This window comes from Nerophis ophidion, linkage group LG08 (genome assembly GCF_033978795.1).
Source record: "Nerophis ophidion isolate RoL-2023_Sa linkage group LG08, RoL_Noph_v1.0, whole genome shotgun sequence".
NCBI lineage: Eukaryota > Metazoa > Chordata > Actinopteri > Syngnathiformes > Syngnathidae > Nerophis > Nerophis ophidion.
The window spans coordinates 17,580,829-17,605,687 of record NC_084618.1 but is presented as its reverse complement, the minus strand read 5'-3'; the positions used below and the strand labels follow the sequence as shown (position 1 = coordinate 17,605,687).

Below are 24,859 nucleotides of genomic sequence, written 5' to 3'. Positions count from 1 at the left end.
TTATCACAATACCCCATAAGACCCAACATTTTTTGTTTTTTACATTTTTGCAAATTCATGAAAAATTAAAAAATTAAGAAATTGCTCACTTTTTTCGTTGTCTTTCTGGATGCACTGTGGCTGTAGGCGACACCTTGGTGCCACTTTTTCCGCATTTTCCAAAATTGAATAAATAAAGTTTTGTCCTCAAAATTCTACACACAATACCCCATAAGTCCCCATTTTTTTTAGTTTTTTACATTTTTGCAAATTTATGAAAAATAAAAAAAATAAGAAACCGCTCACTTTTTTTCATTGTGTCTTTCTGTATGGACTGCGGCTGTAGGCGACGCCTTGGTGCCATTTTTTCCGCATTTTCCAAAATTGAATAAATTAAGTTTTGTCCTCAAAATTCTACACACAATACCCCATAAGACCCCAAATGTTTTTGTTTTTCAAATTTTTGCAAATTTATGAAAAAAAAAAAAAAAAATTACAAATTGCTCACTTTTTTCGTTGTGTCTTTCTGGATGCACTGTGGCTGTCGACGACGCCTTGGTGCCACTTTTTCCGCATTTTCCAAAATGGAATAAAAATACATTTTTATCCTTAATCTACACACAAGACCCAATTTTTTTTTTTTTTTTACATTTTTGCAAATTTATGAAAAAAAAAGAAATAGCTCACTTTTTTTGTTGTGTCTTTCTGGATACACTGTGGCTGTAGGCAACGCCTTAGTGCCAATGTGTATGCATTTGTGTCTGTACTCGCCATGCATTTTCAACCCTGCCAGCACTCATTTCAGTCCCAAAATGGCATTTCATGTTTCGCAAAGCCTCTTTCATTGTGACGTGCGACGCCCCCAAAAAAAGATGAAACGCCGCCGTGGCGACGCGAAAGTGTTCAAAGCCGTGATTGGTCAGATTCTTCATAAGCCGGGTGATTTCTGATGGCCATGAAATCGATGCGAGCCAAGAGAAATGGCCGTTTTAGTCCCAAGTCTGCTTGATGGCACTAGCCGCACTCGTTGTTTGCGATGTTTGTGTTGCCAGTACGTCAACCCCGCCTATGAGCGCATGATGGGCTACCACAAGGGGGAGCTGCTGGGGAAGGAGCTGCCCAAGAGCGACAAGAACCGAGCAGAGGACACGGTCAACACCTGTGTTCGACAAGGAAAGGTGAGTTAGGGGCCTCTGCGGGAAGTGGGCGGGGCTTGACGCTGTGGTGTCTGTGAAGGAGTGGCAGGGGGTTTATTACGGCTGGAAGAAGTCGGGCGACAGCATCCAGCAGCACGTCAACATTACGCCCGTCACGGGCCAAGGAGGGTGAGGCAGCAGCAGCGAAGGACGCGGGTGAGACGCAACACGCTGACAGATCTAATTCTTCTCCACAGGAAGATCCGACACTTGGTGGCCATCAGGAGAGCTCACGTGGACAACAACCATCAAGTCAGTCTCTACTTATTTGATTTTCGTCTTTTGTGTGGAAGACACTTTACCCGGCCAAATATACCCCAACCAGCTGTCATACATATGAGATAAAAAAGTCCAAATTATGAGATGACAAGTCCAAACGATTAGATAAGAGAGGAAATTGTGAGATAAAAAATATATTAATTATTAAATAAGTCAAAATGATTAGATACATTGTAATTAGGAGATAAAAAGTCATTATGAGATAAAAAGTGATTATTATGAGATAAAAAGTCATTATTACGAGATAAAGTCATTATGAGAAAGTCATTATTATGAGATATAAAGTCATAAATATGAGATAAAAAGTCATAATTAAAGATAAAAAGTCATTACTATGAGAAAAAAGTCATTATTATGAGATTAAATCATTATTATGAGATTAAAATGATAAATGGGTTGTACTTGTATAGCGCTTTTCTACCTTCAAGGTACTCAAAGCGCTTTGACACTACTTCCACATTTACCCATTCACACACACATTCACACACTGATGGAGGGAGCTGCCATGCAAGGCGCCAACCAGCACCCATCAGGAGCAAGGGTGAAGTGTCTTGCTCAGGACACAACGGACGTGACGAGGTTGGTTCTAGGTGGGATTTGAACCAGTGACCCTCGGGTTGCGCACGGCCACTCTCCCACTGCGCCACACCGTCCCTAAAAGTAATTATTATGAGATAAAATGTTATTTTTATGAGATCAAAGTCATCATTATGAGATCAAAAGTCATTATTATGAGATCTAATGTCATAATTATGAGATAAAAAGTCATTATGAGATCAAAAGTCATAATTATGAGATAAAGTCATAATTATGAGATAAAAAGTCATTGTTATGAGATAAAATTTCATATTGATGAGGTAAAAAGTCATAATTATGAGATAAAAAGTCATAATTATGAGATAAAGTCATAATTGTGAGATAAAAAGTCATTGTTATGAGATAAAATGTCATATTGATGAGATAAAAAGTCATTATTATGAGGTAAAAAGTCTTTATGAGATAAAATTTCATAATTATGAGATAAAAAGTCATAATTATGAGATAAAAAGTAATTGTTATGAGATAAAAAGTCATTATTATGTATAACATTTCATAATTATGAGATAAAATGGCATTATTATGAGATAAAAAGTCATTATTATGAGGTAAAAAGTCTTTATGAGATAAAATTTCATAATTATGAGATAAAAAGTAATTGTTATGAGATAAAAAGTCATTATTATGGTATAACATTTCATAATTATGAGATAAAATGTCATTATTATGAGATGAAAAGTCCTTATTATGAGATCAAAAGTCATAATTTTGAGATAAAGTCATAATTATGAGATACAAAAGTCATTATGAGATAAAATGTCATATTGATGAGGTAAAAAGTCATAATTATGAGATAAAAAGTCATTATTATGAGGTAAAAAGTAATTATGAGATAAAATGTCATAATTATGAGATCAAAAGTCATTATTATGAGATAAATTCATAATTATGAGATAAAAAGTCATTGTTATGAGATTAAAAGTCATTATGAGATAACTTTTCCTAATTATGAGATAAAATGTCATTATTATGAGATAAAATGTCATTATTATGAGATAAAATGTCATAATTATGAGATAAAATCTCATTATTATGAGATAAAAAGTCATTATTATGAGATAAAATGTCATAATTATGAGATAAGATGTCATAATTATGAGATAAAAAGTCATTATTACAAACTAAAAAGTTGTAATTTTGAGATACAACTCGAAATTATGTGATAAAATCGAAACAATGAGATAATGTCATAATTATGAGATAAAATTTTTTGACATTAACTCATAATTTCGAGGAATGAAATCTCATAATTATGAGATAAAAAGTCAAAATTAAAAGACAATAAAGTCAAAATTATGAGATAAAAAGTCATAAATACAAACAAAAGTCGTAATTTTGAGATAAAAGTGAAAATTATGAGGTAAAATGTCATAATTATGAGATAAAAAGTCAAGATAAGACTAAGTCAAAATTTTTAGATAAAATGTCATAATTATGAGATAAAATGTCATATTTATGGGATAAAAAATCATTATTATGAGATAAAAAGTCATTACAAACCTAAAAGTTGTACTTTTGAGATACAACTCGAAATTATGTGATAATATAAAAAATAATGAGATAATGTCATAATTATGAGATAATGTCATAATTATGAGATAAAATCTCATAATTATGACATTAACTCATAATTTCGAGGAATGAAATCTCATAATTATGACATTAACTCATAATTTCGAGGAATGAAATCTCATAATTATGAGATAAAAAGTCAAAATTATAAGACAAGTCAAAATTATGAGATAAAAAGTCATAAATACAAACAAAAAAGTCGTAATTTTGAGATAAAAGTGAATATTATGAGATAAAAAGTCAAAATAAGACAAAGTCAAAATTTTTAGATAAAATATAATTATGAGAAAGTCAAAATTATGAGATTAGAAAGTCATAAATACAAACTAAAAAGTTGTAATTTTGAGATAAAAGTAAAAATTATGAGATAAAGTCGAAATTGAGACAAAAAGTCATAATTACGAACTAAAGTCGTAATTTTGAGATAAAAGTAAAAATTATCAGATAAAATGTCATAATTACAAGATAAAGTCCAAATTATGAGATAAAGTCATACTTATGAAATAGACAAAATTGTTAGATAAAAAGTCAGTTATAAGAAAGGAAAGTCATAATTATTATTAATTTCAACTTTTTATCGCATGATTTAGCCTTTTTTTCATAGTTACAACTTTTTATCATATAATTCCAACTTTGACTAATTATGACTTTTTAATCTTATCAGTTACATGTTTCCTATCTTAGACTTTCAACTTTTTATATTTGAGCTTCGGACTTTTCTCTCATAATTATGACTTTCTTATCACATAGTTTCAACTCTCTTACCTCATCATTTAATTTTTTCATTGCATATTGTGCCTTTTTTATCTCCTGATTATGACTTCATTATTATCACATCATTTTTACTTTTTATCCAAAAATTTCGCCTATTCTTATATAATCTCGACTTTTTATATCCTAATTATGAGATATATATTATTTTATCCTCATTTCAATTTTTAATCTATTGCAACTATTTTATCGCATAATCATAACTTTTTTATTTCAAATGTTTTCCTTTTATCTCATAATTTTATTAAATTTCGATTTATCTCCTATTTATGACTATATTTCATACTTTTCGATTTTTTATCTCATCATTTCCACTTTTTTATTTTATCATTTCGGTTTTTAATCTCATAATCATGACTTTCTTGTCTCACGATTACGTCTTTTTCATCTCATTATGTCAACTTTTTATCTCATCATTTTGACTTCTTATCTTATTGTTTCGATTTTTGTATCTCATTTTCGATTTTTCATCTCGTCATTTTGACTTTTTGTCTCATAAATGTGACTTTTTATTCCATAATTGAGTAGTTTTCCTAAGGTGAAGTGTTGGGGGGGCTTATGCAGATTTGTGCGGGGGTGGTAATGTTGGTGAAGATCTGGACAAAGGAGTGAGTTAATAGCGGGACAGACTGCGGCCAATCCGGTGCGTCTCAGTCCAGTCTCAAGTCCAGTCCAGTCCGGCTCCGTCACGCCGGGCTAAGCGCGAGGCTGGATGAGGGCTCCGGTCCAGGCTGTTTGTGCACATGAAAGAGGCGCTAGCTCTCTCGCCTGGTGTGTGTGTGTGTGTGTGTGTGTGTGTTTGTGTGTGTGTGTGTGTGTGTGGGTGTGTGTGTGTGTGTGTGTGTGTGTGTGTGTGTGTGTGTGTGTGTGTGTGTGTGTGTGTGTGTGTGTGTGTGTGTGTGTGTAGATAAGAAAATAAGCATAAGGTGAGTCAGCCTTTCGCATTCCGCTGCCAAATGGCTTCCATTCCTGCTGGCCATCACATTCCACACACACACACACACACACACACACACACATCTGTTTTTACACAATTATTCCTCACATTGTCACCTTCTTTCCTTTTTTTTGTGTCAGGTGCACAAACTCCTCAAGGAAGACAGAAGTGGTTTGGACTCTTCTCACTCAGGTAACTCTTCTTTGCACTCGCACTTGTTTGAGCCCCTGCTTGCTTATCAGAAGTTGCTGGTAGCTACTCACGAGTCGCTGGTAGCTACTCACGAATCACCTGTTGCTACTCACGAGTCACCTGTTGCTACTCGCTACTCGCCGCTGGCTAGTCGCCGGTTGCTACTCGCTACTCGCCGCTGGCTACTCGCTAGTCGCCGGTTGCTACTCGCTAGTCGCCGGTAGCTACTCGCTAGTCGCCGGTAGCTACTCGCTAGTCGCCGGTAGCTACTCGCTAGTCGCTGGTTGCTACTCACGAGTCGTCGATAGCTACTCACGAATCGTCGATAGCTACTCACGAGTCGTTTATAGCTACTCACAAGTCGCCGGTTGGTACTCACTAGTCGCCGGTAGCTACTAACTACGCGCTGGTAGCTACTAACTAGTAGCCGGTAGCAACTCGTGAGTCGCCGGTTGTCTACTCGCTAGTCGCCGATAGCTACTCGCTAGTCGCCGGTAGTTAGTCGCTAATAGCAACTCACGAGTCGCTGGTAGCGACTCACGAGTTGCTGGTTGCTACCCACTGGGCGCTGGTTGATACTCACTAGTTGCCGGTGGCTACTCACGAGTCGCCAGTAGCTACTCACGAGTCGCTGGTAGGGAGTCGCTGGTTGCTACTCACGAGTCGCTGGTAGCTACTCACGAATCACCTGTTGCTACTCACGAGTCACCTGTTGCTACTCGCTACTCGCCGCTGGCTAGTCGCCGGTTGCTACTCGCTACTCGCCGCTGGCTACTCGCTAGTCGCCGGTTGCTACTCGCTAGTCGCCGGTAGCTACTCGCTAGTCGCTGGTTGCAACTCACGAGTCGTCGATAGCTACTCACGAATCGTCGATAGCTACTCACGAGTCGTTTATAGCTACTCACAAGTCGCCGGTTGGTACTCACTAGTCGCCGGTAGCTACTAACTACGCGCTGGTAGCTACTAACTAGTAGCCGGTAGAAACTCGTGAGTCGCCGGTTGTCTACTCGCTAGTCGCCGATAGCTACTCGCTAGTCGCCGGTAGTTAGTCGCTAATAGCAACTCACGAGTCGCTGGTAGCGACTCACGAGTCGCTGGTTGCTACCCACTGGGCGCTGGTTGATACTCACTAGTTGCCGGTGGCTACTCACGAGTCGCCAGTAGCTACTCACGAGTCGCTGGTAGGGAGTCGCTGGTAGCTACTCACGAGTCGCTGGCTGCTACTTATGAGTCATCAGTTGATACTCACGAGTCGCCGGTAGCTAGTCGCCGGTAGATACTCGCTAGTCGCCGGTAGCGACTCACGAGTCGCTTGTTGCTACTCACTGGGGGCTGGTTGATACTCACTAGTCGCTGGTTGATACTCACTAGTTGCCGGTGGCTACTCACTAGTCGGTAGTAGCTACTCACAAGTCGTTGGTAGGGAGTCGCTGGTAGCTACTCACGAATCGCTGGCTGCTACTCACGAATCGCTGGCTGCTACTCACGAGTCGCTGGCTGCTACTCACGAGTCGCTGGCTGCTACTCACGAGTCGCTGGCTGCTACTCACGAGTCGTCGGTTGATACTCACGAGTCGCCGGTAGCTACTCGCTAGTTGCCGGTTGCTACTCGCGAGTCGCCAGTAGCTTCTCGAGAGTCGCCAGGAGCTACTCACGAGTCACTGGTAGCTACTAGCTGGTCGCAAGCCTCTACTTGCTAGTCGGTGGTCGCTACCCGGTGGTTGCGATTCACTAGTCGCTGGTCGCTACTTGCTAGTCACTGGTAGCTACTCGCTGGTCACTACTGGCTGTTTTGCTGGTCACTGGTGGCTACTCACTGATTGCTACTTGTTAGTCGCTACTTGCTGGTTGGTACTTGCTGGTCAGTAGTCACTACTTGCTAGTCGCCGGTAGCTACTAGCTAGTCGCTAGTCTCTACTTGCTAGTTGCTGGTTGCTACTCGCGAGTCGCTGGTAGCGACTCGCTAGTCGCCGGTAGCTACTAGCTAGTCGCTAGTCTCTACTTGCTAGTTGCTGGTTGCTACTCGCGAGTCGCTGGTAGCGACTCGCTAGTCGCCGGTAGCTATTAGCTAGTCGCTCGTCTCTACTTGCTAGTTGCTGGTTGCAACTCGCAAGTCGCTGGTAGTTACTCAGTAGTTGCCGGTAGCTACTCACTAGTCGCCCGTAGCTACTCACGAGTCACTGGTAGCAACTCGCTAGTCGCTGGTAGCGACTCACGAGTCGCTGGTTGCTACCCACTGGGCGCTGGTTGATACTCACTAGTTGCCGGTGGCTACTCACGAGTCGCCAGTAGCTACTCACGAGTCGCTGGTAGGGAGTCGCTGGTAGCTACTCACGAGTCGCTGGCTGCTACTTATGAGTCATCAGTTGATACTCACGAGTCGCCGGTAGCTAGTCGCCGGTAGATACTCGCTAGTCGCCGGTAGCGACTCACGAGTCGCTTGTTGCTACTCACTGGGGGCTGGTTGATACTCACTAGTCGCTGGTTGATACTCACTAGTTGCCGGTGGCTACTCACTAGTCGGTAGTAGCTACTCACAAGTCGTTGGTAGGGAGTCGCTGGTAGCTACTCACGAATCGCTGGCTGCTACTCACGAATCGCTGGCTGCTACTCACGAGTCGCTGGCTGCTACTCACGAGTCGCTGGCTGCTACTCACGAGTCGCTGGCTGCTACTCACGAGTCGTCGGTTGATACTCACGAGTCGCCGGTAGCTACTCGCTAGTTGCCGGTTGCTACTCGCGAGTCGCCAGTAGCTTCTCGAGAGTCGCCAGGAGCTACTCACGAGTCACTGGTAGCTACTAGCTGGTCGCAAGCCTCTACTTGCTAGTCGGTGGTCGCTACCCGGTGGTTGCGATTCACTAGTCGCTGGTCGCTACTTGCTAGTCACTGGTAGCTACTCGCTGGTCACTACTGGCTGTTTTGCTGGTCACTGGTGGCTACTCACTGATTGCTACTTGTTAGTCGCTACTTGCTGGTTGGTACTTGCTGGTCAGTAGTCACTACTTGCTAGTCGCCGGTAGCTACTAGCTAGTCGCTAGTCTCTACTTGCTAGTTGCTGGTTGCTACTCGCGAGTCGCTGGTAGCGACTCGCTAGTCGCCGGTAGCTATTAGCTAGTCGCTCGTCTCTACTTGCTAGTTGCTGGTTGCAACTCGCAAGTCGCTGGTAGTTACTCAGTAGTTGCCGGTAGCTACTCACTAGTCGCCCGTAGCTACTCACGAGTCACTGGTAGCAACTCGCTAGTCGCTGGTAGCGACTCACGAGTCGCTGGTAGCTACTCACTGGGCGCTGGTTGATACTCACTAGTCGCTGGTTGATCCTCAATAGTCGCCGGTAAATAGTTGCTGGTAGCGACTCATGACTCGCTGGTAGCTAGTAGCTGGTCGCTAGTCTCTACTTGCTAGTCGGTGGTCGCTAATCGCTGGTTGCTACTCACTAGTCGCTGGTTGATACTCACTAGTCGCCGGTTGCTACTCGCTAATTTCTGGTAGCTACTGGCTATTTGCTGGTCACTGGTCGTTATTCACTGATCGCTGCTTGTCGGCGGTAGATACTAGCTGGTCGCTAGTCCCTACTTGCTAGTCGGTGGTCGCTACCCGCTGGTTGCTATACACTAGACGCTGGTCGCTACTCGCTGGTCACTACTGGTTATTTTGCTGGTCACTGGTGGCTACTCACTGATCGCTACTTGTTAGTCGCTATTTACTGGTTGGTACTTGCCGGTCAGTAGTCACTACTTGCTAGTCGCCGGTAGCTACAAGCTCTACTTGCTTGGTGGTGGTCGCTACTCTCTGGTTGCTACTCACTAGTCGCCTGTAGATACTCACTAGTCGCTACTTGGTTGCTGGTGGCTAGTCACTACTAGGCTACACGCTATTTGCTGGTGACTGGTCGCTACTTGTTTGTTGCTACTTGCTGGTTGGTACTTACTGATCCCTAGTCACTACTTGCTAGTCGGTGGTCGCTGCCCACTGGTTGGTAATGGATAGTCTCTAGTCGCTGGTAGATACTCACTAGTCGCTGGTCACTCGTCGTTACTCACTGATCGCTGCTTGTCGCCGGTAGCTATTAGCTGGTCGCTAGTCTTTATTTGCTAGTTGGTGGTCGCTACCCACTGGTTGCTATGCACTAGTCACTAGTCACTACTGGCTTTTTGCTGGTCACTGGTCGCTACTTATTAGTCGCTACTTGTTAGTTGCTACTTCCTGGTAGATACTTGCTGGTCACTACTGTTATTTGGTGGTCACTGGTCCTTACTTGTTAGTCGCTACTTGCTGATTGGTCCTACTGGTCACTACTCACTACTTGCTAGTCACTAGTCACTACTTGGTAGTCGCTACCCACTGGCTGCTAGTGGCTAGTCACTAGTTGTTAGCTAGCTGCTAGTGGCTAGTCACTAGCTGGACACTGGTTGCTACTTACTGATCGGTACTTGCTGGTTGGTACTTGCTGGTCACTAGTCACTATTCGCCGGTAGCTACTAGCTGGTCGCTATTCTCTACTTGCTAGTCGGTGGTGGCTACCCCTGTTTGCTACTCACTAGTCGCTACTTGCTAGTCGCTTTTAGTTACTCGCTGGTCACTATTGGCTATTTGCTTCTCACAGGTCACTTGTTGCTACTCGATATTTGCTGGTCACTGGTTGCTACTTGTTAGTTGCTACTTGCTGGTAGATACTTGCTGGTCACTACTGCTATTTGGTGGTCACTGGTCCTTACTTTATAGTCGCTACTTGTTAGTCGCTACTTGCTGGTTGGTACACTGGCTGCTAATTGCTAGTCACTAGTTGTTAGCTAGCTGCTAGTGGCTAGTCACTAGCTGGTCACTGGTTGCTACTCACTGATTGTTACTTGCTGGTTGGTACTTGCTGGTCACTATTCACTATTTGTTAGTCGCCGGTAGCTAATAGCTGGTCGCTAGTCTCTACTTGCTAGTCGGTGGTGGCTACACCCTGGTTGCTACTCACTAGTCGCTACTTGCTAGTCGCTTTTAGTTACTCGCTGGTAGTGACTCGCTGGTCACTATTGGCTATTTGCCTCTCACTGGTCACTAGTTGCTACTCGCTATTTGCTGGTCACTGGTTGCTACTTGTTAGTTGCTACTTGCTGGTAGATACTCGCTGGTCACTACTTCTATTTAGTGGTCAATGGTCCTTACTTGATAGTCGCTACTTGCTGGTTGGTACACTGGCTGCTAGTGGCTATTCACTAGTTGTTAGATAGCTGCTAGTGGCTAGTCACTAGCTGGTCACTGGTTGCTACTCACTGATTGCTACTTGCTGGTTGGTGCTTGCTGGTCACTATTTGTTTGTCGCCGGTAGCTACTAGCTGGTCGCTAGTCTCTACTTGCTAGTCGGTGGTGGCTACCCCCTGGTTGCTACTCACTAGTCACTTTTAGTTACTCGCTGGTCACTATTGGCTATTTGCCTCTCACTGGTCACTAGTTGCTACTCGCTATTTGCTGGTCACTGGTTGCTACTTGCTGGTTGTTATTTGCTGGTCGCCAGTCACTACTTGCTAGTCGGTGGTCGCTACCCACTGGTTGCTAGTGGCTAAGCGCTGGTGGCTACTTGCTGGTCGCCAGTCTCTACTTGCTAGTTGGTGGTTGCTACTTGCTAGTCACTACTCGCTGGTTGCTACTCACTAGTCTGTACTTGCTCGTTGCTGATTGGAAATGCCACAAAACACACTTTAAGATATTCAACACTCTACTGCCATCTGGCGGCCAAAGTGGATAGTGATACTGGTCACGTTTCATGTGTCAGGTAAACGGCGATGAACGGGGGCCTATGAATCCCCTTGGTGCTGTACATTTATATTCACTCTTTCAACATGAGTTTGCGTTCCCTCAGACAAAATGACGCAGAGCTTCTTTCACGAACCTCCTCCATGTTTCACTTTGACAGACGCACATTCTCTCCGCCACCGCGACCGGAGAAAAGACTCCATGGACGCCAGGTCCCTCAGCTCCCGGAGTAGTGACGGTGAGAAGTGCCAGACCGGTAAAAAGGTCAAGTAGTCCTAAAAAAAAAACATGGCTGTGTTCCTTCCAGCTTGCAGTTTGCAGAATCGAAGACATTCGTCCATCGCCAGGATCCACTCCATGACCATCGAGGCCCCCATCACCAAAGTACACGTCAAGCCTTCTACGCATGTCCGATGTACCGCGCTTTACGGGCTATTTAAGCCCCGCCCAGAAAAAAAACGTATATTTATATATATTAGCCGCACAAGACTATAATGTATATAATTGTATGTTTATTTACATACCTTTGAAGTTTCCAAACAGTGTCTGTAACAGGGCAGTAAAACGGCTGATCAGACAAAACAGAAGTCAGGGCCATGGACCCGCTAGCTGCGCAAGATAGCTCTCCAATCAGCTAAACGGACTCAATAACTCCTCTGTGACGTTTTTGGTGGATTTACGAAACAGAAACCATACAGAAAACCCTAATCGCGTTAGCATATTAGCAAATGCTAACGACGCTAGTCGCTAGTCAGAAGTCACTACTTGCTGGTTTCTAGTCGCTGATCACTACTTGCGAGTGGCTGGTCGCTACTCATTAGTCTCTACTCGCTGGTCGCTAATCGCTAGCCCCTATTTTGCTAGTCGCTGCTCGCTACCTGCTGGTTCCTACTCGCTGGTCGCTACTTGTTGGTCGAAGATAGCTACTCGCTAGTCACCACTGGCTATTTGCTGGTCGCTAGTTGCTGGTCATTGGTCGCTACTTGTTAGTTGCTACTTGCTGGTTGCTAATAGCTGGTCACTAATCTCTACTTGCTAGTCGGTGGTCGCTAATTGCCACTCGCTATTTGATACTCGCTGTTTGTTGGCCACTGGTCGCTACTCACTGGTCGCTACTCACTGGTCTCTACTTGTTAGTCGCTACTTGCTGGTTTGTACTTGCTGGTCGATAGTTACTACTTGCTAGTCAGTGGTCGCTACCCACTGGTTGCTAGTAGCTAGTTGCTAGTCACTACTTGCTAGTCGCCGGTAGCTACTTGCTAGTCTCCAGTCTCTACTTGCTAGTCGGTGGTAGCGACTCGCTAGTCACTACTGGCTATTTGCTGGTCACTGGTCGCTAGTTGCTGGTCACTGGTTGCTAATAGCTGGTCACTAATCTCTACTTGCTAGTCGGTGGTCGCTAGTTGCCACTCGCTATTTGATACTCGCTGTTTGCTGGCCACTGGTCGCTACTCACTGGTCGCTACTCACTGGTCTCTACTTGTTAGTCGCTACTTGCTGGTTTGTACTTGCTGGTCGATAGTTACTACTTGCTAGTCGGTGGTCGCTACCCACTGGTTGCTAGTAGCTAGTTGCTAGTCACTACTTGCTAGTCGCCGGTAGCTACTTGCTGGTCTCCAGTCTCTACTTGCTAGTCGGTGGTAGCGACTCGCTAGTCACTACTGGCTATTTGCTGGTCGCTAGTTGCTGGTCACTGGTTGCTAATAGCTGGTCACTAATCTCTACTTGATAGTCAGTGGTCACTAGTTGCCACTCGCTATTTGCTGGCCACTGGTCGCTACTCACTGTTCTCTGCTTGTTAGTCACTACTTGTTAGTCGCAACTTGCTGGTTGGTACTTTCTGGTCGATACTTACTACTTGCTAGTCGGTGGTCACTACCCACTGGTTGCTAGTGGCTAGTTGCTATTCACTACTTGTTAGTTGCCGGTAGCTACTTGCTGGTCGCCAGTCTCTACTTGCTAGTCGGTGGTAGCGACTCGCTAGTCACTACTGGCTATTTGCTGGTCACTGGTTGCTACTTGCTGGTTGCTAATAGCTGGTCACTAATCTCTACTTGCTAGTCGGTGGTAGCGACCCGTTAGTCACTACTGGCTATTTGCTGGTCACTGGTTGCTACTTGCTTGTTGCCAATAGCTGGTCACTAATCTCTACTTGCTAGTCGGTGGTCGCTAGTTGCCACTCGCTATTTGCTGGCCACTGGTCGCTACTCACTGGTCTCTATTTGTTAGTTGCTTCTTGCTTGTTGGTACTTGATGGTCGATAGTCACTACTTGCTAGTCAGTGGTCGCTACCCACTGGTTGCTAGTGGTTAATTGCTAGTCACTACTTGCAAGTTGTCGATGGATACTTGCTGGTCGCCAGTCTCTATTTGCTAGTCGCTAGTAGCGCCTCGCTAGTCACTTTTGGCTATTTGCTGGTCACTGGTTGCTACTTGTTAGTTGCTGCTTGCTAATACCTGGTCACTAACCTGTACTTGCTAGTCGGTGGTCGCTATTTGCTGGCCACTGGTCGCTAATCATTGGTCTCTACTTGTTAGTTGCTACTTGCTTGTTGGTACTTGCTGGTCGATAGTCACAACTTGCTAGTCGCCGGTAGCTACTGACTAGTCGCCAGTCTCTACTTGTTAGTCGGTGGTCGCTACCTGCTGCTTGCTACTCACGAGTCGCTACTTGCTAGTCGCTGGTAACTACACGCTGGTCACTACTGGCTATTTTCTGGTCGCTAGTTGCTACTCGCTAGCTTGACTACATTACAATAGCACCAACAAATGTGCATGAAAACACTCCTACAGACATCACACATGGGACGCTTTAGTAAGTGTAAATTATTTTAGTTAAATTGTAAGGTTGCTTTGAGCGATGAATGGAGAATCCTTACACATAACGGGGTATACTTCCGGCTCAAGGCGCAAAACAGCAAGTACATTTTCACCTAAAAGATGGCGCCGTAGCACAAACATTAACTTTTCAATCTCTGTTGAAAACTTTGTTGAGCACAAAACTCCATAAATTAGCCGCACCGGTTTATAAGCCGCAGTAGTCAAAGCGTAGGGAAAAAGTTGCGGCTTATAGTCCGGGAAAAGTACTGTGTTTCATTTCCATCCCCTTCGAAACAAAGGTGATAAACATCATCAACGCGGCCCAAGAGAGCAGCCCTCTGACCGTCTCCGAGGCCCTGGACCGCGTGCTGGAGATCCTGAGGACCACGGAGCTGTACTCGCCTCAGCTGGCCTCCACGGAGGACGACCCCCACACCACAGACCTGGTCGGGGGTTTGATGAATGTAGGAGGCGTCCTTTTGGAAGCTGTCATAAATGTCCTGGGTCCTAACCAAGCAATGTCCTCCTGCAGGACGGACTGCGGCGCCTCTCTGGTACCGTCTTTAAAAGTAGGTCACATGTTGTGGAGGACACCTCAGAAGTCCCATGTGGACTCACGCGGTCAATGTGGACTTCCAGACCATAGTCGGAGCCAGATAGCCATCCCTGGGAGTCTGAGTGACGTCCCTCAGTCCGTGGCCGACGAGGAGCGCTGGGAGTTCAACATCCTGGACTTGGAGGCGGCAACGCACAAGAAGTATTGTAACACAATACATATTTCATATTAATATGTCAACTAATAAATATTTTATATTAATATGTGGTGTGATACATATTTTATATTAGTATGTGAAGTAATACATATTTTATATTAATATTTGAAGTAATAAATATTTTATATTAATATGTAAACTAATGAATATTTTGTAATATGTAAAGTAATAAATATTTTATATCAATATGTGAACTAATGAATATGTTATATTAATATTGAAGTAATAAATATATCAAAATGTGAAATAATAAATAGTTTATATTAATATGTAAACTAATAAATATTTTATATTAATATGGAAAGTTGTACATATTTTATATTAATATGTGAAGTAATAAATATTTTATATTAGTGTGTGAAGTAATACATATTTTATATTAATGTTTGAAGTAATAAATATTTTATATTAATATGTAAACTAATGAATATTTTGTAATATGTAAAGTAATAAATATTTTATATCAATATGTGAACTGATAAATATGTTATATTAATATTGAAGTAATAAATATATCAAAATGTGAAATAATAAATAGTTTATAATAATATGTAAACTATTAAATATTTTATATTAATATGGAAAGTTATACATATTTTATATTAATATGTGAAGTAATAAATATTTATATTAATGTGTGAAGTAATAAATAGTTTATATTAATGTGTGAAGTAATAATTGTTATATTAATATGTAAACTAATAAATATATTACTAAGTGAAGTAATACATATTTTATCTAATATGTGAAGTAATAAATATTTTATATAAATATGTAAACTAATAGTTTCTTTTAATATGTGAAGTACTAAATATGTTATATTAATATGTGAAGTAATACATATTGTATATTACGTAAACTAATATTTTATATCAAAATGTGAAGTAATACATATTTTATATTAATATGTGAAGTAATAAATATTTTAAATCAATATTTAAACAATATTTTATATCAATATGTGAGAAATTAAATATTTTATATCAATATGTAAACTAATAGTTTATATTATGTGAAGTAATAAATATTTAACATTAATGTGTAAAGTAATAAATATTTAATTAGTAACACATTTTATATTAATATGTAAAGTAATAAATATTTTATATCAATATGTAAACTAATAAAAACTTTACATTAATAGGTGAAGTAATAATAAATATTTTACATTAATATGTAAGGTAAAACATGTTTGCATTAATATGTAAACTAATAAATATATTGCATTCATATGTGAAGTAATACATATTAATTTGTGAAGTAATATATTACTATGTAAACTAATAAATATGTGCTATTAATATGTGACGTAATACATATTTACATTAATATGTAAAGTAATAAATGTTTAATTTTATTATGTGAAGTAATACATATATCTAATATTAATTTGTGAAGTAATAAATATATTACTATGTAAATTAATATGTGAAGTAATAATTACTTCATATTAATATGTAAAGTAATAAATATATCAAAATGTGAAGTAATAAATATTTTATATGATGTAATATAATAAATATTTTATATCAATATGTGAAGTAATAAATATGTTATATTAATATTGAAGTAATAAATATATCAAAATGTGAAATAATAAATAGTTTATAATAATATGTAAACTATTAAATATTTTATATTAATATGTCAATTTATACATATTTTATATTAATATGTGAAGTAATGAATATTTATATTAATGTGTGAAGTAATAATTGTTATATTAATATGTAAACTAATAAATATATTACTAAGTGAAGTAATACATATTTTATCTAATATATGAAGTAATAAATATTTTATATAAATATGTAAACTAATAGTTTATTTTAATATGTGAAGTACTAAATATGTTATATTATGTGAAGTACTAAATATGTTATATTAATATGTGAAGTAATACATATTGTATATTATGTAAACTAATATTTTATATCAATATGTGAAGTAATAAATATTTTATATTAATATGTGAAGTAATAAATATTTTAAATCAATATGTAAACAATATTTTATATCAATATGTGAGAAATTAAATATTTTATATCAATATGTAAACTAATAGTTTATATTATGTGAAGTAATAAATATTTAACAATGTGTAAAGTAATAAATATTTAATTAATAACACATTTTATATTAATATGTAAAGTAATAAATATTTTATATCAATATGTAAACTAATAAAAACTTTACATTAATAAATGAAGTAATAATAAATATGTTACATTAATATGTAAAGTAATAAATATATTGCATTCATATGTGAAGTAATACATATTAATTTGTGAAGTAATATATTACTATGTAAACTAATAAATATGTGCTATTAATATGTGACGTAATACATATTTACATTAATATGTAAAGTAATAAATATTTAATTTTATTATGTGAAGTAATACATATCTAATATTAATTTGTGAAGTAATAAATATATTACTATGTAAATTAATATGTGAAGTAATAATTATTTTATATTAATATGTAAAGTAATAAATATATCAAAATGTGAAGTAATGAATATTTTATATTATGTAATATAATAAATATTTTATATCAATATGTGAAGTAATAAATACTTTATATTAACATGTGGAGTAATAATTATTTTGTATTAATATGTGAAGTAATAAATATGTTACATTAATATGTAAACTAATACATATTTTATATTGATATGTGAAGTATTAAATATTTTGTATAAATTAAATATCTAATAAACAGTTTTTATTAATGTGTGAAATAAATATTTTACATTTATATGTAAAGTGATAAATATTTAATTTTAATATATGAAGTAATACATATTTTATCTTAATAAGTAAAATACTACATATTTTACATTGATTTGTGAAGTAATAAGTCTGTTACTATGTAAACTGAGTATTTTCTATGAATCTGTGCAGTAATGAATATTAGAAGTAGCTGAGAGGATTGTTCTAGAAGTCTTGCCTCCACTGTGCCTGTCAGGCCGCTGACTTACCTGGGCCTGAAGATCTTCTCCAGCTTTGGCGTGTGTGACTTCTTGAGCTGCTCTGAGGCCTCACTGCGCTCCTGGCTGCAGCTCATGGAGGCCAGCTACCACGCCTCCAACTCCTACCACAACTCCACCCACGCCGCCGACGTCCTGCACGCCACCGCCTACTTCCTGCGCAAGGAGCGGGTCAAGGTTGGTGCACAGTCCCCCTTTTTCACTTTCAAACATGAGGGTTCTCTCTTTGTGTTTACATAGTCCCACTCTTTGTCTGCCTTTTTCACTTTCAAACATGAGGGTTCTCTCTTTGTGTTTACATAGTCCCACTCTTTGTCTGCCTTTTTCACTTTCAAACATGAGGGTTCTCTCTTTGTGTTTACATAGTCCCACTCTTTGTCTCCCTTCTTTACTTTCAAACATGAGGGTTCACTCTTTGTGTTTACATAGTCCCACTCTTTCTTTCCCTTTTTTACTTACAAACATGAAGGTTCACTCATTGTGTTTATAGTCCCACTCTTTGTCTCCCTTCTTCACTTTCAAACATGAGGGTTCTCTCTTTGTGTTTACATAGTTCCACTCTTTGTCTGCCTTTTTCACTTTCAAACATGAGGGTTCTCTCTTTGTGTTTACATAGTCCCACTCTTTGTCTCCCTTCTTCACTTTCAAACATGAGGGTTCTCTCTTTGTGTTTACATAGTCCCACCCTTTGTCTCCCTTTTTCACTTTCAAACATGAGAGTTCACTCATTTTGTTTATAGTCCCACTCTTTCTCTCCCTTTTTCACTTTCAAACATGAGGGTTCTCTCTTTGTGTTTACATAGTTCCACTCTTTGTCTGCCTTTTTCACTTTCAAACATGAGGGTTCTCTCTTTGTGTTTACATAGTCCCACTCTTTCTTTCCCTTTTTTACTTACAAACATGAAGGTTCACTCATTGTGTTTATAGTCCCACTCTTTGTCTCCCTTCTTTACTTTCAAACATGAGGGTTCACTCTTTGTGTTTACATAGTCCCACTCTTTCTTTCCCTTTTTTACTTACAAACATGAAGGTTCACTCATTGTGTTTATAGTCCCACTCTTTGTCTCCCTTCTTCACTTTCAAACATGAGGGTTCTCTCTTTGTGTTTACATAGTTCCACTCTTTGTCTGCCTTTTTCACTTTCAAACATGAGGGTTCTCTCTTTGTGTTTACATAGTCCCACTCTTTGTCTCCCTTCTTTACTTTCAAACATGAGGGTTAACTCTTTGTGTTTACATAGTCCCACTCTTTCTTTCCCTTTTTTACTTTCAAACATGAAGGTTCACTCATTGTGTTTATAGTCCCACTCTTTGTCTCCCTTCTTCACTTTCAAACATGAGGGTTCTCTCTTTGTGTTTACATAGTCCCACCCTTTGTCTCCCTTTTTCACTTTCAAACATGAGAGTTCACTCATTTTGTTTATAGTCCCACTCTTTCTCTCCCTTTTTCACTTTCAAACATGAGGGTTCTCTCTTTGTGTTTACATAGTTCCACTCTTTGTCTGCCTTTTTCACTTTCAAACATGAGGGTTCTCTCTTTGTGTTTACATAGTCCCACTCTTTGTCTCCCTTCTTTACTTTCAAACATGAGGGTTCACTCTTTGTGTTTACATAGTCCCACTCTTTCTTTCCCTTTTTTACTTACAAACATGAAGGTTCACTCATTGTGTTTATAGTCCCACTCTTTGTCTCCCTTCTTCACTTTCAAACATGAGGGTTCTCTCTTTGTGTTTACATAGTCCCACTCTTTCTTTCCATTTTTTACTTTCAAACATGAAGGTTCACTCATTGTGTTTATAGTCCCACTCTTTGTCTCCCTTCTTCACTTTCAAACATGAGGGTTCTCTCTTTGTGTTTACATAGTCCCACCCTTTGTCTCCCTTCTTTACTTTCAAACATGAGAGTTCTCTCTTTGTGTTTACATAGTCCCACTCTTTGTCTCCCTTCTTTACTTTCAAACATGAGTTCACTCATTGTGTTTATAGTCCCACTCTTTCTCTCCCTTTTTCACTTTCAAACATGAGGGTTCACTCATTGTGTTTACATAGTCCCACTCTTTGTCTCCCTTCTTTACTTTCAAACATGAGAGTTCACTCATTTTGTTTATAGTCCCACTCTTTCTCTCCCTTTTTCACTTTCAAACATGAGGGTTCACTCGTTGTGTTTACATAGTCCCACTCTTTGTCTCCCTTTTTCACTTTCAAACATGAGGGTTCTCTCTTTGTGTTTACATAGTCCCACTCTTTGTCTCCCTTTTTCACTTTCAAACATGAAGGTTCTCTCTTTGTGTTTACATAGTCCCACTCTTTGTCTCCCTTTTTCACTTTCAAACATGAGGGTTCTCTCTTTGTGTTTACATAGTCCCACTCTTTGTCTCCCTTCTTCACTTTCAGACATGAGGGTTCACTCATTGTGTTTACATAGTCCCACCCTTTGTCTCCCTTCTTTACTTTCAAACATGAGGGTTCACTCTTTGTGTTTACATAGTCCCACTCTTTGTCTCCCTTCTTTACTTTCAAACATGAGGGTTCGCTCCTTGTGTTTATAGTCCCACTCTTTGTCTCCCTTCTTCACTTTCAAACATGAGGGTTCTCTCTTTGTGTTTACATAGTCCCACCCTTTGTCTCCCTTCTTTACTTTCAAACATGAGGGTTTGTCTCCCTTCTTTACTTTCAAACATGAGAATTCACTCATTGTGTTTACATAGTACCACCCTTTCTCTCCCTTTTTCACTTTCAAACATGAGGGTTCACTCATTGTGTTTACATAGTCCCACTCTTTGTCTCCCTTTTTCACTTTCAAACATGAGGGTTCTCTCTTTGTGTTTACATAGTCCCACTCTTTCTTTCCCTTTTTTACTTACAAACATGAAGGTTCACTCATTGTGTTTATAGTCCCACTCTTTGTCTCCCTTTTTCACTTTCAAACATGAGGGTTCTCTCTTTGTGTTTACATAGTCCCACTCTTTGTCTCCCTTCTTCACTTTCAGACATGAGGGTTCACTCATTGTGTTTACATAGTCCCACCCTTTGTCTCCCTTCTTTACTTTCAAACATGAGGGTTCACTCTTTGTGTTTACATAGTCCCACTCTTTGTCTCCCTTCTTTACTTTCAAACATGAGGGTTCACTCCTTGTGTTTATAGTCCCACTCTTTGTCTCCCTTCTTCACTTTCAAACATGAGGGTTCTCTCTTTGTGTTTACATAGTCCCACCCTTTGTCTCCCTTCTTTACTTTCAAACATGAGGGTTTGTCTCCCTTCTTTACTTTCAAACATGAGAATTCACTCATTGTGTTTACATAGTACCACCCTTTCTCTCCCTTTTTCACTTTCAAACATGAGGGTTCACTCATTGTGTTTACATAGTCCCACTCTTTGTCTCCCTTTTTCACTTTCAAACATGAGGGTTCTCTCTTTGTGTTTACATAGTCCCACTCTTTCTTTCCCTTTTTTACTTACAAACATGAAGGTTCACTCATTGTGTTTATAGTCCCACTCTTTGTCTCCCTTTTTCACTTTCAAACATGAGGGTTCTCTCTTTGTGTTTACATAGTCCCACTCTTTGTCTCCCTTTTTCACTTTCAAACATGAGGGTTCTCTCTTTGTGTTTACATAGTCCCACCCTTTGTCTCCCTTCTTCACTTTCAGACATGAGGAGGGTTCACTCTTTTTATTCAGTAACAGAATTCAATCAACCGTTTTTGTCAGTTCATACACAACATTTGTCCCTGTGGGCGCAGGCAGAACTAGTCACTACTCACTGGTCGCTATTTGCTAGTCACTACTCACTGGGTGCTAGTCACTACTCACTGGGTGCTAGTCACTACTCACTGGTCGCTAGTCAATACTCACTGGTCGCTACTCGCTAGTCACTAATCGCTGGTCGCTATTTGCTACTCGCTGCTCACTGGTCACTACTCACTAGTCACTACTCACTTCTTGGTAGTCACTACTCACTGGTCACTACTCTCTAGTCACTACTCACTGATCGTTACTTGCTAGTCACTACTCGCTGGTCGCTAGTTGCTACTCACTGGTCGCTACTTGCTAGTCACGACTCGCTGGTTGCCAGTCGCTACTCACTAATCACGACTCGCTGGTCGCTACTCACTGGTCGCTGGTCGCTACTCACTGGTCGCTAGTTGCTACTTGCTAGTCACTATTCTCTGGTCACTAATCAGTGGTAGCTACTCGCTGGTTGCTAGTCACTACTCACTGGTCGCTAGTCACTACTCGCTTGTCACTACTCGCTAGTCACTACTCACTGGTTGCTAGTCACTACTCACTGGTCGCTACTCGCTAGTCACTACTCACTGGTCGCTACCTCCTGGTCACTACTCACTGGTTGCTAGTCACTACTCACTGGTTGCTAGTCACTACTTGCTAGTCACTACTCAGTGGTCGCTACTCGCTAGTCACTACTCACTGGTCGCTACTTGCTAGTCACTACTCACTGGTCGCTAGTCACTAATCACTGGTGGCTACTCACTACTTGCTAATCACTACTCACTGGTCGCTATTCACTACTTGCTAGTCACTACTCAGTGGTCGCTACTCGCTAGTCACTACTCACTGGCCGCTACTTGCTTGTCACTACTCACTGGTCGCTATTCACTACTCATTGGTCGTTAGTCACTACTCACTGGTCGCTACTTGCTAGTCACTACTCACTGGTCGCTACTTGCTAGTCACTACTCACTGGTCGCTAGTCACTACTCATTGGTCGCTAGTCACTACTCGCTAGTCACTAATCACTGGTGGCTTCTCACTACTTGTTAATCACTACTCACTGGTTGCTAGTCATTACTCATTGGTCGCTAGTCACTACTTGCTAGTCACTACTCAGTGGTCGCTACTCGCTAGTCACTACTCACTGGTCGCTACTTGCTAGTCACTACTCACTGGTCGCTAGTCACTACTCATTGATCGCTAGTCACTACTCACTGGTCGCTACTTGCTAGTCACTACTCACTGGTCGCTACTCACTACTCGCTAGTCACTACTCACTGGTCGGTACTTGCTAGACACTACTCGCTGGTGGCTACTCGCTAGTCACTACTCACTGGTCGTTACTCACTAGTCACTACTCACTGGTCGTTAGTCACTACTTGCCAGTCACTACTCACTGGTTACTACTAGCTAGTCACTACTCACTGGTTGCTGGTCACTACTCACTTGTCGCTATTTACTACATGTTAGTCACTACACACTGGTTACTAGTCACTATTCACTGGTCACTACTCGCTAGTCACTCATTAGACACTGGTCGGTACTTGCTAGACACTACTCGCTGGTGGCTACTCGCTAGTCACTACTCACTGGTCGCTACTCGCTAGTCACTACTCGCTAGTCACTACTCACTGGTCGCTCCTCGCTAGTCGCTCCTCGCTAGTCACTACTCACTACTTGCTAGTCACTACTTGATAGTCGGTGATTGTTACACACCGGTTGCTACTGGCTAGTCACTGGTAGCTCCTCGCTGGTCACTACTTGTTAGTTGGTGGTCGCTACCCACTGGTTGCTAGTGTCTAGTCACTAATCGGTGGTTGCTACTTGTTAGTCGCTGGTAGATCCTGGCTGGTTACTACTTGTTAGTCGCTACTTGCTGGTTGCTAGTCACTACTCGCTGGTTTCTCGCCGATACCCGTTGGTTTCTACCCGCTACTTGCGAGTCACTACTCACTGGTCACTACTCACTAGTCACTACTCACTGGTCATTACTCGCTAGTCACTACTCACTGATCGCTACTTGCTAGTCACTACTCGCTGGTCGCTAGTTGCTACTCACTGGTCGCTACTTGCTAGTCACGACTCGCTGGTTGCTAGTCGCTACTCACTAATCACGACCCGCTGGTCGCTACTCACTGGTCGCTGGTCGCTACTCACTGGTCGCTAGTTGCTACTTGCTAGTCACTATTCTCTGGTCACTAATCACTGGTAGCTACTCGCTAGTCACTACTCACTGGTTGCTAGTCACTACTCACTGGTCGCTAGTCACTACTCGCTAGCCACTACTCACTGGTCGCTACTCGCTAGTCGCTACCTCCTAGTCACTACTCACTGGTTGCTAGTCACTACTCACTGGTCGCTAGTCACTACTTGCTAGTCACTACTCAGTGGTCGCTACCCACTGGTTGCTAGTGTCTAGTCACTAATCGGTGGTTGCTACTTGTTAGTCGCTGGTAGATCCTGGCTGGTTACTACTTGTTAGTCGCTACTTGCTGGTTGGTACTTGCTGGTCGCTAGTCACTACTCGCTGGTTTCTGGACGCTACCCGTTGGTTTCTACCCGCTACTTGCGAGTCACTACTCACTGGCTGCTACTCACCAGTCGCTACTAACTATTTGCTGGACTATTATGCTGTACACGTTGTGATTGCATTGGTGTCAAATAATGCTGACAGTGCAGTAAAGAGTGGGAGAAGGTAAGGGTGCAGAGGACGGAGGCTTGTGGGACGCCAATGTCTGACCCGGCCCGTGTGTCACCCGTGTTTTTGTCCAGAGCAGCCTAGACCAGCTGGACAAGGTGGCGGCTCTGATCGCCGCCACCGTGCATGACGTGGACCACCCGGGCCGCACCAACTCCTTCCTGTGCAACGCCGGCAGCGAGCTGGCCATCTTGTACAACGACACGGCCGTGCTGGAGAGTCACCACGCCGCCCTCGCCTTCCAGATGACCGGGCGCGACACCAGGAGCAACATCTTCAAGAACATGGAACGGTCGGTGTTTACATTTCAAGCCATACGGTACCGGTTCCTAGTGCCTCGGAATTGACACCAATACCAATTTTTTTTTTTTTTTTAATGAATTTTAATGGTTTGAAAACCCGTTTTATTTAGTAGGGAGCTGCTTATTATTACACTTGCAATGCAGTTGCACCTCCAAGACATTAGATGGCAGCACTGTGTATGTAGTCGCCATGTCAAATGCTAACAGTAGCCTGTCTATAGCAAATCCAATGTAAGTTAGCATCCAGCTAGCCCATTTTGGAAGAGTGCTTTGTTGTT

The 24,859-nt window shown here is 41.0% G+C and overlaps 1 protein-coding gene across 3 annotated transcripts in view; it reads left to right on the top strand.

Annotated features, from left to right (window-relative positions):
- The window catches only part of pde8b (phosphodiesterase 8B), a 117,774-nt gene that overhangs the window by 84,126 nt on the left and 8,789 nt on the right, over nt 1–24,859 (top strand). For all 3 annotated transcript variants that reach the window (XM_061907892.1, XM_061907894.1, XM_061907893.1), the window contains 11 exons: nt 1,032–1,157; nt 1,216–1,304; nt 1,373–1,427; nt 5,472–5,523; nt 11,427–11,504; nt 11,574–11,650; nt 14,385–14,549; nt 14,618–14,654; nt 14,725–14,842; nt 17,832–18,030; nt 24,354–24,571. In XM_061907892.1, coding sequence (XP_061763876.1) covers nt 1,032–1,157; nt 1,216–1,304; nt 1,373–1,427; nt 5,472–5,523; nt 11,427–11,504; nt 11,574–11,650; nt 14,385–14,549; nt 14,618–14,654; nt 14,725–14,842; nt 17,832–18,030; nt 24,354–24,571 — 1,214 coding nt within the window. The remainder of the gene's footprint in view (nt 1–1,031; nt 1,158–1,215; nt 1,305–1,372; nt 1,428–5,471; nt 5,524–11,426; nt 11,505–11,573; nt 11,651–14,384; nt 14,550–14,617; nt 14,655–14,724; nt 14,843–17,831; nt 18,031–24,353; nt 24,572–24,859) is intronic.